The following is a 17570-nucleotide window of genomic DNA, read 5'->3' as shown; positions in this document are numbered from 1 at the left end:
GTGATAAACGTTGATTACTGATTCAGAACTTATTGGAGGTAACTAACTGAGAGGGCATCACTATTGATATGCTGCAAGAAATTGATGACATTAACCAATTGCTAAGCTGTAAAATATAACTCGCATTTAATTTGGTATGAAGTGAGCTTGAATGCTTATTAATGGTCTTTACTTATAACTATGCAAACAACATTTCTTCCAGCTGCTTAGATTAGGAGGACAGTGATACTTCATTTAATCAACTATAATCCAATATTGACCTGGAATATTGGCAGCACCTTGTTCAGTCATTTTATCCGGCAATTCATCTACATTGAGACTACCGACCAAGTTGATTAAAATGCCGAGGTAAAACATGTGCCACAGTAGCAATCTTCACCGCAGCAACATGCTTGCTGATAATCATGCAACTCAGATGGCCATATCTTGCTCATTGTGCTGCAGTTACTGAGGAAATATTATATAATAGAACCGCTCGGATAGTGACTTTTATATAAGCTAGGTAATTTGCAAAAGAAAAGCTTAAGGTTTTCAGAAACACATGTATCCTAATGAAATAAAGTGCAGAGACACATACAGCGAACAGATGAATCAAAACATAGAAACGCTAATCTGAACCTGCATAGCTTAGTTTATTGCTTTGAGCCAATTATATCGCTGGAGGAAATTGTATTTGATATGATTTTGTGTTGAAGAATGGATAGCTGAATAGGGCTCTTTCTCTATGGCACATTCTTGAGCTGTGAAGTTTATACTGAGTTTGAGACAGAATTCAAGGCTGAGATGTAATACTCTGTAATTTAGCTTTGGCTAAGTTAAATTCAGATTCAGATTCAGATTCAATTTTAATTGTCATTGTCAGTGTACAGTACAGAGACAACGAAATGCATTTAGCATCAATTATAATGAGATCGAGATAAGGAGTAGGACGTGCGTGAAGGGGAGTAGTTGCTTGGAGTGGAACATAATCAGATTGATGGATTTGTTTATACAAAGTCGAAGAAGCAGATGAGGTAATGGTCTGAAGTTGTAAATCTACCCTGTGTTCTGTAATATTTGTAAAAGACCTTGTAGTGAGATTGGAAATCCTGCTTCCAGATAGCAGGAAACAGGGCGGCAAATTAGAATGAAGCTGTATCCCGACACCAAACACTTATTAATTAAGTTGACAGATTTACGACCCATGTATGCTTGGTTGCGAGGCGTGTGTGGGTTTTGAACTTAAACTGTAATTTGGCAAACTCATATAATTAATGTTTAATACATAGGTAATAGTATTTTAAACTGTGTAAAAGTGTAGTGAAACAATTTATGAAATGTATTGTGTCTTAGTAGGACTGTAAACATTAGACTTTGTTTAGATTTATAGATTTAACTTTCTTCTTGGTAAGGAACTTGTGTGACTTGTGTGATCATTGTATTGCATATTTATATTATACTTTGAGTGGTCGTTGATAATTGAGCCTACTGAGGTTTTGCTGTGTTGAAATAAAATAATTCTAAACAAAGTTATACCACAGGCAAACAAAGGTTGTAAAATAAAATGAGACCAGGGAAGGGGGGGGGGGAAATCATGTGACTGATGTTGTAAATCACCAGGACTCAGATGATTGGTTACTAGCTTGTCATACCCTCTGTATCTGAAATGTCTGATATCTATATAAATGCCATGAGTTCTATCAAAGTTACTATTCTCTGGACCCACCTCAGAGCATCAGCTCTGTGTTGGAAGGTTCAGAGACTAGTCTCAGCTCAATAAAGAATCAATTTCAACAGCAGTTGACTTTAGATTGACAAAATAACTCAGTTATTAAATTACCTCAGAACTTAACTCAGAACTTCTTGAAGAAAGTTAATCCATAAATATTTAACAATACCCTACCTTCTGAATTGTGAAAATCAGTTTAAAAAAAAACTGCTCAGCATTGAGTAGATGCAAGATTTATTTACAAATAAACAAATTACAGTAAATTTGAGGTTTCATGAATTTTAGGCATTCATATTGTAAAAAAAATGTGGATATCTTACCTCGTTCATATTTCTTCCAACAAGACGTAATTAACCCAAATTTTTCTATTATAAAGCTTAAGATTTGTATTTTATGCGCATCATTAGTAGAAAGTCTTAGCATGTACTTGATGTACAATGAAAAGGCCCGAACCCAAGAGCAATACAATTATTACAGTTTGTGCAAATAGTCAGCTTAAAATGTCCTATTCACAATTTGGAAGGTATCACCAATAACCAAGATTATCATACAGTCCATAGCAAGCCCAACAAACTGATATGTACAGAGTACTCAATGCATTTAAAAATCCTTAATGGTTTTTGTAATATATAAATATCATGCTATATCCTTGGTGGAACCAGCATTATGTCCTCAAGCCTTTCCTAAATGCAATGAGAACGGTTTCATGATAGGCACATGCAGACATTAAGATAATATAAGATGCAAATCCAACTTTATACAAAGTCCCATGACCTGAAACACGAGTTAAGATCTTACAATATTAAAAAGTAAAGTAAATGCTCACTGGTATATGTAATTGACTGAAGTGAATAGAAAAAGGTTCAAGAAACAAAAAACAGTAGTGCAAATTATGCTGTTATGGTTTAGCCTTCCTGACCAAAGTCTTCTGTGAATTTTATCAATCTCTTCAGATCTTCATCATTAACTGTTGGTTTTATGTGTGTTAATGATTGCAGCATGTCAGGCTGTGGAAAAAAAAGAACAAACGTAAGGCATACAATAATCCCAGCATAGGACAATACTTTATTCATATTGTGATCTAAAAAAAACAAAAACTTGTTTTTCTTGCATTCTGAATGATTTGAATTCACAGCTCTTTCTAAAGTCCGAACTGAATAAACTCAGTTCAGAACTGAATATTTCAAATGCCTCATAGGTGAACCACTTTAGTTTAAAGCTTTATATACTTATTGAGTCATCTAACACTACAGATTATTCCGCTTGCAACCAAATTTGGAATGGTCAGAGAAACAAATCTTACTTAAAAAATCTCCCATGAAACAATGTGTAAGAAGGAACTGCAGATGCTGGTTTAAACCGAAGACAGACATAAAAAGCTGGAGTAACTCAGCGGGACAGGCAGCATCACTGGAGAGAAGGAATGGGTGACGTTTCGGGTTGAGACCCTTTGAACAATGTTCCTATCACCGATTTTGTCACAAAGACATGCCTCCCTTTTGCACCTGGGTTTGCTCCATTTACCCAGTTCAATATGATTAAATGAAAAACAAGGAACATCTTCAAGAAGAATTGAAAAGAATGACCAACATGCACAATAGAGTATTTGGGAGTAGAAGGTTGCAAAAAGCAATAGACTGGTTGAGAGAGCAAAATAACTGACAGGGTTTAATGGGGGAACATGCAACATACCTGATCTATCTTGAACCTCTGAACCCCCTTCTCTCCATAACCTTTCACACCCTTACTAATCACAAACTTGTCAATCTGCTTTAAAAATACCCAATGACTTTGCTTCTACAGCCATATATGACAATGAATTCTACAGTATCACCACCCTCTGACAAAAGGAATTCCTCTTCATCTCCTTTCTAAAGGAATGTTTTTTTTATTATGAGGCTGTGCCATTTGGCCCTAGACTCTCCCACTAGTGGAAACATCCTCTCCACATCCACTCTATCCAGGTCTTTCACTATTCGGTAAGTTTCAATAAGATCCCCCTCATCCTTTCAAACTCCAGCGAATACAGGGCCAGAGCCGTCAAACACTCATCATGCGTTAACCCAATCATCCCTGGGATCATTCTTGTAAACTCCTCTGGATCCTCTCCAATACCAGCACATCCCTTGACCGCACACTTTGCTACATTGTATTTTATCTGCCACTTCGTTGCCCACTCTCCCAACCTGCCAAAGTCCTTCTGCAGATGCCTTGCTGCCTCTACACTACCTTCCCCTCCACTTAACTTCATATCAACAAACAAGGCCATAAAGCAGGAAGATTGCAGGAAGATTGTTCCCGATGTTGGGGAAGTCCAGGACAAGGGGTCACAGCTTAAGGATAAGGGGGAAATCCTTTAAAACCGAGATGAGGAGAACTTTTTTCACACAGAGAGTGGTGAATCTCTGGAACTCTCTGCCACAGAGGGTAGTTGAGGCCAGTTCATTGGCTATATTTTTAGATGGCCCTTGTGGCCAAGGGGATCAGAGGGTATGGAGATAGGTACGGGATACTGAGTTGGATGATCAGCCATGATCATATTGAATGGCGGTGCAGACTCGAAGGGCCGAATGGCCTACTCCTGCACCTAATTTCTATGTTTCTATGTTTCTAAGCCTTAAATTCCATCAACTGTAGAACACCACTAGTCACTGGCAGCCAACCAGAAAAATATCTATTCCCAGTCTTTGCCTTCTGCCATTCAGCCAACTTTTTATCTATGCGAGAATGCATCCACTGATTCTCTCCTTTATCTATCCTGCTATTTATTCCCTCAAAGAATTCCAACAGATTTGTTGGACAACATCCTCCCTTCACAAAACCACTTAATAATGGTCTCTAAAATCTTACCAACCACTGAAGTCAGGATAACCGGCCTATACAGTGCCCTCGATCACGTTTGGGACAAAGATCCATCATTTATTTATTTGCCTCTGTACTTCACAATTTGAGATTTGTAACATTAAAAAAAAAATCACATGTGGTTAAAGTGCTCATTGTCAGATTTTAATAAAGGCCATATTTATACATTTTGGTTTCACTATGTAGAAATTACAGCAGTGTTTACACATAGTCGCCCCATTTCAGGGCACCATAATGTTTGGGACACAGCAATGTCATTTAAATAAAAGTAGTCATGTTTAGTATTTTGTTGCATATCCTTTGCATGCAATGACTGCTTGAAGTCTGCGATTCATGCACATCACCAGTTGCTGGGTGTCTTCTCTGGTGATGCTCTGCCAGACCTGTATTGCAGCCATCTTTACCGTATGCTTGTTTTGGGGTCTAGTCCCCTTCAGTTTTCTCTTCAACATTTAAAAGGCATGCTCAATTGGGTTCAGATCGGGTGATTGACTTGGCCATTCAAGAATTGACCACTTTTTAGCATTGAAAAACTCCTTTGTTGCTTTAGCAGTATGGTTGGGATCATTGTTTTGCTGTAGAATGAACCGCCAGCCAATTAGTTTTGAGGCATTTGTTTGAACTTGAGCAGATAGGATGTGTCTATACACTTCAGAATTCATTATGCTACTACCATCAGCAGTTGTATCATCAATGAAGGTCAGTGAGCCAGTACCTTCAGCACCATACATGCCCAGGCCATAACACCCCCACCACCGTGTTTCACAGATGAGGTGGTTTGCTTTGGATCTTGGGCAGTTCCTTCTCTCCTCCATACTTTGCTCTTGTCATCACTCTGATGTAAGTTAATCTTCGTCTCATCTGTCCAACAAGACCTTTTTCCAGAACTGTGGTTGCTCTTTTAAGTACTTCTTGTCAAACTGTATCCTGGCCATCCTGTTTTTGTGGCTAACCAGTGGTTTGCATCTTGCAGTGTAGCCTCCATATTTCTGTTGATAAAAGTGTTCTGCGGACAGTGGTCAATGACAAATCCACACCTGACTCCTGAAGCGTTTCTGATCTGCCGGATAGGTGTTTGGGGATTTTTCTTTATTATAAAGCAAATTCTTCTGTCATCGGCTGTGGAGGTCTTCCTTGGGCTGCCAGTCCCTTTGCGATTAGTAAGCTCATTTTGCTTCTTTCTGGGTAATGATTTTGCTTATTTTGGTAAGCTTAAGGTTTGGCTGATGTTTCTAACAGTTTTATTCTTGTTTCTCAGTCTCATAATGGCCTCTTTGACTTTCATTGGCACAACTTTGGTCCTCATGATGATAATCAGCAATAAAAGTTTCCAAAGGTGATGGAAAGATTGGAGGAAAGACTAGGTGCTGAGAGCCCTCTTATACCTGCATTACGGAAGCAATTAAACACACCTGAAAAATTACAAACGCCTGTGAAGCCATGTGCCCCAAACATTTGTGGTGCCCTGAAATAGGGGAACTATGTATAAACACAGCTGTAATGTCTACATGGTGAAACCAAAATGTATTAAAAACAAATCTTCAATAAAATCTGACAATGTGCACTTTAACCACATGTGATATTTTCTATTACAAAAATCTAAAATAGTGGAGTACAGAAACAAATAAATAAATGATGGGTCTTCGTCCCAAACATTATGGAAGGCACTGTAGTTACCCCTCATTTGCTTCACTCCTGTCTTGAACAGCGGAGTAACATTTGCAATTTCTGAGTGCAGATCAGAATTCAGAACTCAGAAGTTAAAAATAAATTGGTCAGTACATGTACAGAAGAATATGTTGAAATACCAGGAAATCAGATTGGTGCTTTCTGATCATTTTGTTCTAGCAATCTCAGTTGCCTTTGAATAGGGAAGGAGAATTTCATGCCAGTGTGTTTAGTTTCTTGAGGGATGAAATAATTTATGAAGAAAAATGTATGGCACCAAAGTACATGTAAGATATATGCATTTAGATACTGCACTTCATCATACCTCACATATGTGTTTTAAAGTAACGAGGCAAAATCAAAGACATGGTCAAATTGTCTTTGACAAACTGCAAGAGATGCTACACTTGTCCCTTTACCTCCCCCCTCGACTCCATTCAAGGACCCAAGCAGTCGTTCCAGGTGCGACAGAAGTTCACCTGCATCTCCTCCAACCTCATCTATTGCATCCGCTGCTCTAGATGTCAGCTGATCTACATCAGTGAGACAAGCGTAGGCTTGGCGATCGTTTCGCCGAACACATCCGCTCGGTCCGCATTAAATAACCTGATCTCCCAGTGGCTCAACACTTCAACTCCCCCTCCCATTCCGAATACGACCTTTCTGTCCTGGGCCTCCTCCGTGGCCAGAGTGAGCACCACTGGAAATTGGAGGAGCCGCACCTCATATTCCGCTTGGGCAGTTTGAACCCTAGCGGCATAACCCTAGTTGACTTTTCCATTTTCGGTAGCCCTTCTCAGCTCTCCCTCAGTCCTCCTTTTCCTTTCTCCTCTCTTCTCCCGGCTCCTGCCCCCCCCCCCAATCAGTCTGAATGAGGGGTTTGGCCCAAAACCTTGCCTATTTCCTTCGCTCCATAGATGCTGCTGCACCCGCTGAGTTTGTCTACCGTCAAATTGTCTTTGACTAGCTTAAGTTTCACATGTACTGAAATATGGCCAATTCACACATTATGCTCATGAGCCAGTTGTCCAAGTAGTTTACTAATAGAGATTGATGTTGTAAACTCTGAACTAAACTGCTATGGTTAGGCATGCAAGGTAATTTTCAACAAGATTCTTTGAGAAGAAAACCAACAATAACAAAGTTAGAATACAGAAGTATAATAACATCTGCAAAAATTGAAATAACTTGCCATGGAGACTATGGGCTCCAGAAGCTTATCACCCGGAACATCATTCCATGTCATCTCCAAAGCATTGGGATCACCTGGTGAACATGGGGTTAGGAGGTCATCCACCATTACAGATGGATCTGAATTTGAAGGACCTCTGACCTAAAAATTAAATAAAAACAAATTATTCTGATCTAACGTGTTCATGAAGTAATCTCCGTAAAATGTTAAATGCTTCTTCGACAAAGCAGCCTGAAATGTTAAACCTTACATAAATAGCACCACTAATATTAAAAACATTAAAAACAATTTATCATTAAGCCGTATATGGAGATTGGATGGCCCCAAAGTATGTTTTAAGAGAAGTCACAAAAGAATGAAAGATGTGTGGAGAAGCGGAGACATTTAGAAAGGGGTCATGAGTGAGCCTTGGCAGCTGAAAGCAAATCAGTTTGGTGCAATGAAGTTCATTATCCCTCAACGCCGCCAGTTTGTCCTGGTCCCTCAACACTGCCAAACTGATCAAAAAGGCGCAACAGCACCTCTACTTTCGGAGGAGGCTTAAGAAAGTTCACCTGTCCCCTCAGATCCTGTCCAACTTCTGCCGCTGTACCATAGAAAGCATCCTGACCACCTGCTTCACGGTTTGGTACAGCAGCTGCACCACAGCTGACAGGAAGGCACTGCAACGGGTGGTGAAAACAGCCCATCACATCATCGGTGCCCCGCTCCCTGCCATGGCTGCCCTTCACCGCACACGGTGTCTGAGACGGGCTGGCAAAATCATTAAGGACCCCCCACACCCCAACCATGGACTGTTTGCCCTCCTCCCATTAGGGAGGTGGTACAGGAGCCTCAGGTCTCACACCAGCATGCTAAGGAACAGCTTTTTCCAAAACACCATTACCCTGCTGAACTCACATCCAACTAGCCCCCCTTCTCATCAGTATTATTTATAGTTTATATAATTGACAGTTAAGCTCTATTCACCAGAATATAGCACATGGCAATCTTTTATCTGTATATATGTATATGCCTATGTACATAGATCAATATATCCTCATTTGTATATATTGTTTTAATCCGCATTATTACTTTGCACTCTGGTTAGATGCTAAACTGCATTGCATTGTACCTGTACTTGTATTTGTGCAATGACAATAAAGTTGAATGTAATCTAATCTAATTAAGAAAAATCTTAGCTCAGTGCTTCCACACCTCAAAAATAAAATTCCTGAAATACCGTATTTCCTGGAATTTGATGGAATTTCCCGAAGTTTAAGCCTTTCCCAACTGAGTATGCTCGACTGTCATCCCAACTGCGCACGTGCGGATACCTGACCCACTGCGCACGCGCAAGGAGATGTTGTCATTTTGCATCCCCACCGCGTCACCAGCGCCATTTTCAATTGTGACGTGGCCGATGGGCCTCCCCCAACTGCGCCGGCGCGGATGGTCGAAATAATGGTTTTCCCCCCCAAATCCCTTCACGTCACCCCGGGTGTGCGCATTGGGCTGGGTATCCGCGCTTGCGCAGTGGGGCGACAGTCATTCATCATGAACATCCAAGTACTCTGTAACCTCATTCTTTAAAAAGCTGACAGCTAAAATTCTAAACAAAATACCATACATGTTGAATGTTCAAATAAAAATGGAAAGAGCCAGAACACTCAAAAGGTTAGGCAGGATTCATAGTAAAATGTTTTCACTTATTTTCGTAGCCTTTAGTCAGATATAATTGATAACTTTTAACAGTTCAATACTGAGAGAATGTATGCTGTGACCGTCTCACACATAGTTTTATCGCAGATTACCATGATCCTAATTGAATTTGTTGTGTTTGCTAAATTGTGCAATAAATAACAAAAATGATAATTTATTTTGATCAGGGTCAAGGTTCAATCATAAAACCTGATGGTTCTTGTTCAGCCAATACATCAAATATAATATGCACAATAGTGAGATGCTGTGACTATTCACACAAATTTGTGTCTGTAAACATGGAGGACAGTCATCGTTGACCTATAAAAAGGCAGAAATTTACCAAGTGATTTATTTAATCTGAATTGTGAAATCACACTTCAGAATTATTTACTTTGTTTAATGGAACATTCTAAATTCATGTCCTTCTTCAATAATCTGTCAAACTGTGTTTAGTGAAGTTTTTAAAATTGATTCAATATTACACCTATAATATTACACCTATAGCAGCACTTTTCTTTTAAAGCAAGCAAATGCTTTACTGTCTTGTATACATGTTGTTCGCCGACACAAGATGGTCAGAGTACATTACAATAAAAATTAAAATGACTAAAAACAGAGGATAGAGAAAGGGAAATACTGTTACAGTGATAACCAAAGTAAAATTTAGGAGCACCTCAGAAATATAAGTCAACATTTCAATGCTGATAGAATGCATCTTTGGCAACAGATTGGATGTAGAAATGTAAACTAATTTATTAACTGACAGGGCATCTTGCTAGACTTCAACACTCCAGAATTAGCCTAAAGTACCATTGGTATTTTGAAGGAGTCTGGACCAGGTCAGATGTTGCCATAAGTTGGAGGATAAATTCCAATTGTACCGAGCAGGAAACTGGATTCAGCCAGGCCTAAATAATCTGACAGAAAAGTAGCAGCTATGGAATCAATAATGGAGGTCAAGGAATAAGCTGAGTGCTAATGGTATTTGTGCAAGAGGAGGAATACAAAAACACTGCTCTGCAAGGCACTGGCATGTCCTCGGAATACAAAACTAGAAAACCTTTGGAGGAGTTACAATCTTTTTACTCAACAGGAGCAAATGAAGTGACTCAAAAGCCATGTTAAAACATGGACGGAGATAAATTGGAGGCAAGCTCCTTTGGAGTACAAGTTGATAGTGAAGGGAAACTAAACAACGATCACATTCTAATAGTTGATACACGTGAAAAGTTGACCCATTGCACAGAGAGACGTTAACAAAATGTGAAAAAGAATAAATAATGCAATTTTGTACAGTATAATTTCTTTATAGTTTTCGATTGTATAAACAGCATGTCTCCATCTTTCCTGAAATTTACTAATAGATTTGCTGTACCTTACCCTCTTGAAGTGAGTGGCTGTCTGAACCTTCCTGACTGGCTGCATCAGAGCATCTCGTACAATGACACTGATGTCAGCTCCAGAATACCCATCTGTTTTCGAGGCAAGAATCCGGTAATCATCCTCAGATAGACAGTTTTGTGTAGTACCAAGGTGTAATTTAAACATCACAGCACGAGCAGCCTGCTCAGGTAATGCGATGTAGATACGTTTCTCAAATCTGGAAAATATCAGTTATAGCACACGAATGAATCGTTGTTAAGCCAAAGGCAGTGGGACGGAGATGCATTAAATAAGTAACCTGTGCCAAAGCAATTCAACTTTTTTTGGCCAAAACAGTGGCATTCAAGCTATAGTACATTCCATCTATTGCATGAATCTATTCATCAGAATAGTTCACCAGGTTGGATGTTGGTAAATAAACTGAATTCTTCTGCAAAAAAAAGCAAAGGCTAGATTAAATCTACATAAGGATTTCTATTTGAGGTGTTGTGTCACAGAACAATTTGCTATCAAAGAAATTATTCACGAGAAATTGTTTACATGCAATGAAACAAGATGCTACAAATTAGATACCAAGATTGCATTAATGGCAGAGTTAACATGCAGCTACTGACATAGCTCATTAAAAAGACGAGCTGCCACAACTATTTATTCATAATTCTTAATGTAAATAATATTTAATTCTGGATTTCATATAATATTTAAATATTAAAAGATAAACGGGAACATTTAATCAAATTTTTATTTCAAAACAATATAGGAAGCAGCCACTTAGACCATTGGGTCTGTGGTGGTTCTCCGAAGAATCCCAAGATCCTGGCACCACTTATTTCTCCAACACTCTCACACACGCCGTGTACCACCTTCTAGAATCTTTCAACATCTACCCTGCACTGGGGCAATTTACAGTAGCCAATGAACTTAATAATGAGCATACCTTTGGAATGTGGATGGAAACCATAGCATCACAAGGGGAAATCGACACGGTCACAGGGAGAATCTATGGAGGTCACTGAAGCGATGTTTCAGCTACACGACCTGCAAACTCCCTATGCCATCTGTCAAAGGTTTCCCATGTCATTTGAATGAAAGGCATGATTTGAATCCTCAGGTTCACTAACTGCACTGTTTGAGGACCATGCTAGAAAATAAAGGTCTCACTGCTCAGCTCCATGATATTCACCATTTTGATGACTATAGGGAACATGGATGGTGAAGCATGCAGGTACAGCAGGCAGAGAAGTAAGCATGCAGGTACAGCAGGCAGTGAAGAAAGCGAATTGGCATGTTGGCCTTTATAACAAGAGGAATCAAATATATGAGCAAAGAGGTCCTTCTGCAGTTGTACAGAGCCCTAGTGAGACCACACCTGGAATATTGTGTGTAGTTTTGGTCCCCTAATTTGAGGAAGGACATTCTTGCTATTGAGGGAGTGCAGCGTAGGTTTACACGGTTAATTCCCGGGATGGCGGGACTGTCGTATGCTGAGAGAATGGAGCAGCTGGGCTTGTACACTCTAGAGTTTAGAAGGATGAGAGGGGATCTCATTGAAACATATGATTTATTAAAGGTTTGGACACGCTAGAGGCAGGAAACATGTTTCCGATGTTGGGGGAGTCCAGAACCAGGGGCCACAGTTTAAGAATAAGGAGTAAGCCATTTAGAACGGAGACAAGGAAACATTTTTTCTCACAGAGAGTGGTGAGTCTGTGGAAATCTCTGCCTCAGGAGACAGGTTCTCTGGATGTTTTCAAGAGAGAGCTAGATAGGGCTCTTAAAAATAGCGGAGTCAGGGGATATGGGGAGAAGGCAGGAACAGGGTACTGATAGGGGATGATCAGCCATGATCACATTGGCGCTGGCTCGAAGGGCCGAATGGCCTACTCCTGCACCTATTGTCTATTGTGAATGCATTTATTCAGAAAAATGTGGCTCAACAGTTAGGATGGAAAAGAGTAACAACAATTGTTATTGTGGCTATTGTGTCCTTTTTTTTTGTCATTCCTGCAATAAAATTTGATTTTTATTTCATCCAATGCCAAGCACTTGAAGTGGACCTTTTCACCCAGTGACTCTGCATCTACCATTCTCTCAGATGCTTACCAGCTTCTGGGAGAAAGAGGTCCCTCTCATGGTTGTATTTATTATTTCATATCCAAAAGTCACACCATTTTATACAATATTACTAGCAGCATGAATACCACAAATTTTGAATGTTCCTCTTTGTTGAGAGAATAATTTTAGGAATATGCAGGTCTAATCCTTACAAGTGTAGCACTTCAGATGTGTTCAAAACAGGTTTGTCAAATTGAAAAGACAGTGGCATCATTGTTCCATTCATCCAGTCATATTAGTTTAATTGATCTTTGGAGAATTATTTTTTAATTGACAAAGCACAACTAAATAAGCTTAAACAGTTTCATGAACAAACTCTTACCTCCTCCTTATGGCAGAATCGAGAACCCACGGGATATTAGTTGCTCCAAGTACCAAGATTCCTTCATTATCCACTCCCACACCTGTCAAAAGCAGCAGTAGTCTTAATATGTATAGTGCTTTATGTAAATAACTGGATTAAAGTGGCAATTAGTAAAATAATAATAATTTTAATAATGGCAGTACAATTCATCCATGCACAAATTGGTCATATTGAAAACTGCAAATTTAGATTAAATAAATTAACACACAAGTTATATCTGAGTATCAAGAACTGTACTAGTAATTATTCCCCGATCTAATATCAGAGTAATAGATATGTACTAGCGATCTAACACTGGATCAAAATGCCATTGAGCAAGGTATTGATTTTTTTTCTAGTATTTTACAAAAATATACTGGTTTGGAAATTTTTGAAAGCCAAGTGTGGCTTTAGAAGAACACTATGACTTGTTCCTGGCTATTAGAGTTTGCCAAGAGACAAAGCAAAACAATTTATTTCAGATAAATGTTTCTTGGCACATCCGATTTATTCAATGGAAACATGCAAGAGGCAATTAATTTATGTTCAGTTGATTATCTTAAAACCAGTCAAATATTTCATTAAAAAAAAGAGCAAAGACTTGACAAGTCCTTAATTTGATTTGTAATTTCACCGCATCATATTATTAGGAAAAATAACTGGATTTGTTGCAATTTTCTCCATGCAACTTAAAACTGACAATTAATCTGGATTTCATAAAATAAGAACATTTCTGAATAATGCCGACATAACATTACTTTAGATTATGAGAAGCCACTATGCTATCATAATAACGCAAAAAGTCTCTGAGGAAATGTATATGAAATTAGAAAGGCAAAAGGATCACAGTGCTGGAAATGTGAAATAAAGACAAAATGTTAGAAATACTCAAGTCGTTAATCAACGATTATGGAGGAAGTTAGTGTAAGCATTCAATGGTCACTCAGCTTTGTTGACTATAAAGAGATCTTTTTAGAAATCTTTCTGGAGTCCACAATAATGTGGAATCATGGTAAAAATGAACCTGATGGACTGAATTAATGTTTTTGATTTCAGTCCTGCAAGTCTTACATTTTACTTGCAAATGCCATAGATGGCTGTGGAGGCCAAGTCAATGGATTTCTTTTTCCAGGCAGAAATAGAGGTTCTTGATTAGTACGGGTGTCAGGGCTTATGGGGAGGCTGGAGAATGCAGTTATGAGGAAGACAGATCAGAATGCTGGAGTAGACTTAATCAGCCGAATGGCCTAAATCTGCTCTAATCACTTATGAAATGTACAAATTTCCACAATTAGCTTACCTTGCATCTGAACCAAAAACTCTGTTTTAATACGCCTTGCAGCTTCACTTTCATTCTCACTCCTCGAACCACAAAGTGAATCAACCTCATCAATGAAGATAATTGAAGGCTTGTGTTCTCGGGCAAGTTGAAATAAATTCTTTACTAACCTAAATAAAAACAACACATTTTTAAAATTAAAAGCTACACAACTTTTTGTTCTTGTAGAATACCTTGTTCTTGCAGTGATCCACGAATAAGCGAGTTCGGTATTCCGAAAAACGCAAGGAATCACAGGATCTGTCAAAGGTCATTCAGGAAAAAAGCGAACAGGGGTATCGGGAGAGTGGGGGTGTAACAGCGAGAGAAGGGCAGACGCGAGTGGGAGACAGGGGGAGAGACTGGACCAATGGAGAGATGGTGAGAGGTGGGGAATGAGCAGAGGGGTGAAAGACGTGTCTCGATGGTGAAATCTTGAGCAAAACACAAAGTGCTGGAGAAACTCAGCAGGTCAGGCAGCAGTGGAGGGAACGGATGATGTTCGGGTGAGTACCCGTCTTCAGACGGGATCTTGCTCAGTCTGAAGAAGGGCCCGGACTCAAAACACCACCTGTCCATTCCCTCCACAGATGCTGCCTGACCCGCTGACTCCCACCAGCACTTTGTGTTTTGCAGTGAAGTTGCGATAGCGAGTTCCCCCTCCCCATCCGCCTCCTCGCCTTTAACCGCGGACAGAAGTCACTCTTTTATTTCTCTCTCTCTCTCATAATCGATATTTGATAGGGTAATCAATACCCCGTTAATAACCATGTAAGAAGGAACGGCAGATGCTGGTTTACACCCAAGGTAGACACAACGTGCCTTAGTAACTCAGCGGGACTGGCAGCATCTTTGGAGAAAAGGAATAGTTGACGTTTAGGGTCGAGGCCTTTCTCCAGAGATGTTGCCTGACCCGCTGAGTTACATAGACATAGAAAACATAGTAATTAGGTGCAGGAGTAGGCCATTCGGCCCTTCGAGCCTGCACTGCCATTCAATATGATCATGGCTGATCATCCAACTCAGTATCCCGTACCTGCCTTCTCTCCATACCCCCTGATCCCCTTAGCCACAAGGGCCACATCCAACTCCCTCTTAAATATTGCCAATGAACTGGCCTCAACTACCCTCTGTGGCAGAGAGTTCCAGAGATTCACCACTCTCTGTGTGAAAAAAGTTCTTCTCATCTCGGTTTTAAAGGATTTCCCCCTTATCCTTAAGCTGTGACCCCTTGTCCTGGACTTCCCTAACATCGGGAACAATCTTCCTGCATCTAGCCTGTCCAACCCCTTAACGACAGGGATACACACAAAGTTACTGCAGCACTTTGTGTGTATCCCTGTCGATGACTGGTGCTCGGCTTTTGCCGGCACCGAGGGGGTTAACCGACAGCCACGGATAAGGCGAGAGGTGAAGCTGACGGTCCCCGGCCCGTTGGGGAATGGGTTTCTTTGGGAGTTGGGGTAGAGTTGAGCTGGAGTTAGCGCTTCTTCTCCGCGCTGGCTGTAAGCCTGGGTCTGCCACTGCTCCGGGCCGGTGTCCCGACAGTCCAGGGTCACCTCAGACATCTCCGGCCATCCCTGGACAGGGATGGGGCACTCGGGAGGGGATGTGGATGGTAGTTAGACTACATTCACAAAACTGCCACCTGGGGTTATGCAGGAGAGAGGCGAGTGGTTCGCACCTGTATAATAACCCTGCATAACCCTCTCTCTTCCCTCACTCTCTCCCCCCTCCCCTTCTCCCTCTCTCGCCCTTCTGTCTCTCCCCATTCTTTCTGCCCTCACTGTCTACCCACCGCCCCTCCCTCTCTAGACGCACCTGCGAGTTGGGGGTTATGTGTCAGTGGATATGGGGTAAAAGGAGCAAATTAATAATATTAATATAATATCAAGGGGGGGCGGTTAGTGTGTGTGTGGGGGTGGTTAGTGTGTGTGTGGGGGTGGTTAGTGTGTGTGACGCCCCAGCCCCCCCCCCCCCCCCCCGCAAACACGCTTTGGGGGAACAAGCCCAACTGGTGGTCTAGTACATTATTAAAACTCTCATCTTGTTTATTTGTCTGTTTGTTTGTACCTATATTTGCGCAAAAACGGTACACCATAGCACTACAATTTGTGGCCCACCTTACTCACCATTGTCCTGCGATGTAAATGAAACAAGTTTCGTTCAGATTGCTGGTATATCTTTTTACGTTATCAACGTTTAAACTTAAATTAACTTAAAACAGCACCCCCACCCGTGCATGTGCAGTTGGGGGAGAGTTCCCGTGCACGTCTTTACTAACATCACAAAGGGCACCATACGGGTCCTCAGCCATGCCTGTGCAGTTGGGACCTTTTCAGTTCGCCATCTTTTTTTCTCCCATCACAACGGCTCCACGGGTAAGTTTACTTCTATTTTAATCTCTGCGCAACCCCCCCACCCCCACCACAAATAAAACTTTGTCGCCACCCTGCAGGACAAAAAAGGGGCCGGAGGTGGTGTACATCGAGATCCTGGGGAAGTGAAGAGGGAGACTGGGGGAATTGAGGGAGAGGAGGGGGTAGGGAGGGAGAGGGAGGGGAAAGTGGAGGAGGTGAGGAGGGAGAGTGGGAGAGGTTGGGGGGGGGGGGGTAGAGAAAGATGGAGGGAGAGGGGTTATGGAGGGAGGGAGGGAGTGACTGAGGGTAGGGGAAAGGAGAGGAAGGGAGAGGTGACGGAGGGAGTGGAGGAGGACAGGGGAAAGAAGAGGGAGGCTGAAGACGAGAGGGAGGGTGTGCTGAGGGATGAGGGGGAATGGAGGAGGATAGGAATAGGAAGAGGGATGGTGAGGTAATGAAAATATTAAATGCAAAGTATTTAACTTTAACTTAACTTCTGCCGTTAGTGTGGGCACATCAGCCGATCATGCGCTGTTGGGGGCTATGGCGCAGTGGTGGAATATTGTTTTGGGGGACCTGGTCTCCAACGGGTCCCACTTAGTTTAGTATCCATTAATACCATGTCTCAGTAATTTTGCACTTTGTAATCCAGGAGCATAATAAATTTTGCAGTAAACCTGCGTGGTAAACAGGGATCCGTTGGGTTAGGAGTGTGGTCACAAGGGCCCAGCTGTGTCGGATGAAATGTGACAACTAGGGCTTTGGTATGTTAAAGGGACCATGGGAAACATTTATTGTTTCCCCATGGGTAAGGCACCCATTGAATCGTCGCACATTTTCATGCTTTTTGAACATTGGGTTAGTGGCTTATAAATCCAGTTTCCAAAGACCCCACAAATAGTTGCAGGGCACTTTAAAAGAATAAATACAGGGCACTT

General features: G+C 41.0%; 1 protein-coding gene across 1 annotated transcript in view; it reads right to left on the bottom strand.

Moving 5' to 3' along the window:
* Nucleotides 1–1925: 1925 nt before the first annotated feature.
* Nucleotides 1926–17570, bottom strand: part of LOC129711555 (vacuolar protein sorting-associated protein 4B-like) — a 38324-nt gene continuing 22679 nt past the window's right edge. Inside the window, exons 7-11 of the mRNA XM_055659249.1 lie at nucleotides 14255–14403; nucleotides 12934–13015; nucleotides 10494–10713; nucleotides 7431–7571; nucleotides 1926–2715 (exon numbers count right to left, since the gene is read on the bottom strand). Of these exons, the coding sequence (XP_055515224.1) occupies nucleotides 2614–2715; nucleotides 7431–7571; nucleotides 10494–10713; nucleotides 12934–13015; nucleotides 14255–14403 (694 nt within the window). The 3' untranslated portion in view covers nucleotides 1926–2613. The remainder of the gene's footprint in view (nucleotides 2716–7430; nucleotides 7572–10493; nucleotides 10714–12933; nucleotides 13016–14254; nucleotides 14404–17570) is intronic.

This window comes from Leucoraja erinacea, chromosome 2, assembly GCF_028641065.1.
Source record: "Leucoraja erinacea ecotype New England chromosome 2, Leri_hhj_1, whole genome shotgun sequence".
In the NCBI taxonomy this organism is placed as follows: Eukaryota; Metazoa; Chordata; class Chondrichthyes; order Rajiformes; family Rajidae; genus Leucoraja; species Leucoraja erinaceus.
Note: the sequence above shows the minus strand (reverse complement) of the source record. Positions and strands in the feature narration are given on the sequence as shown.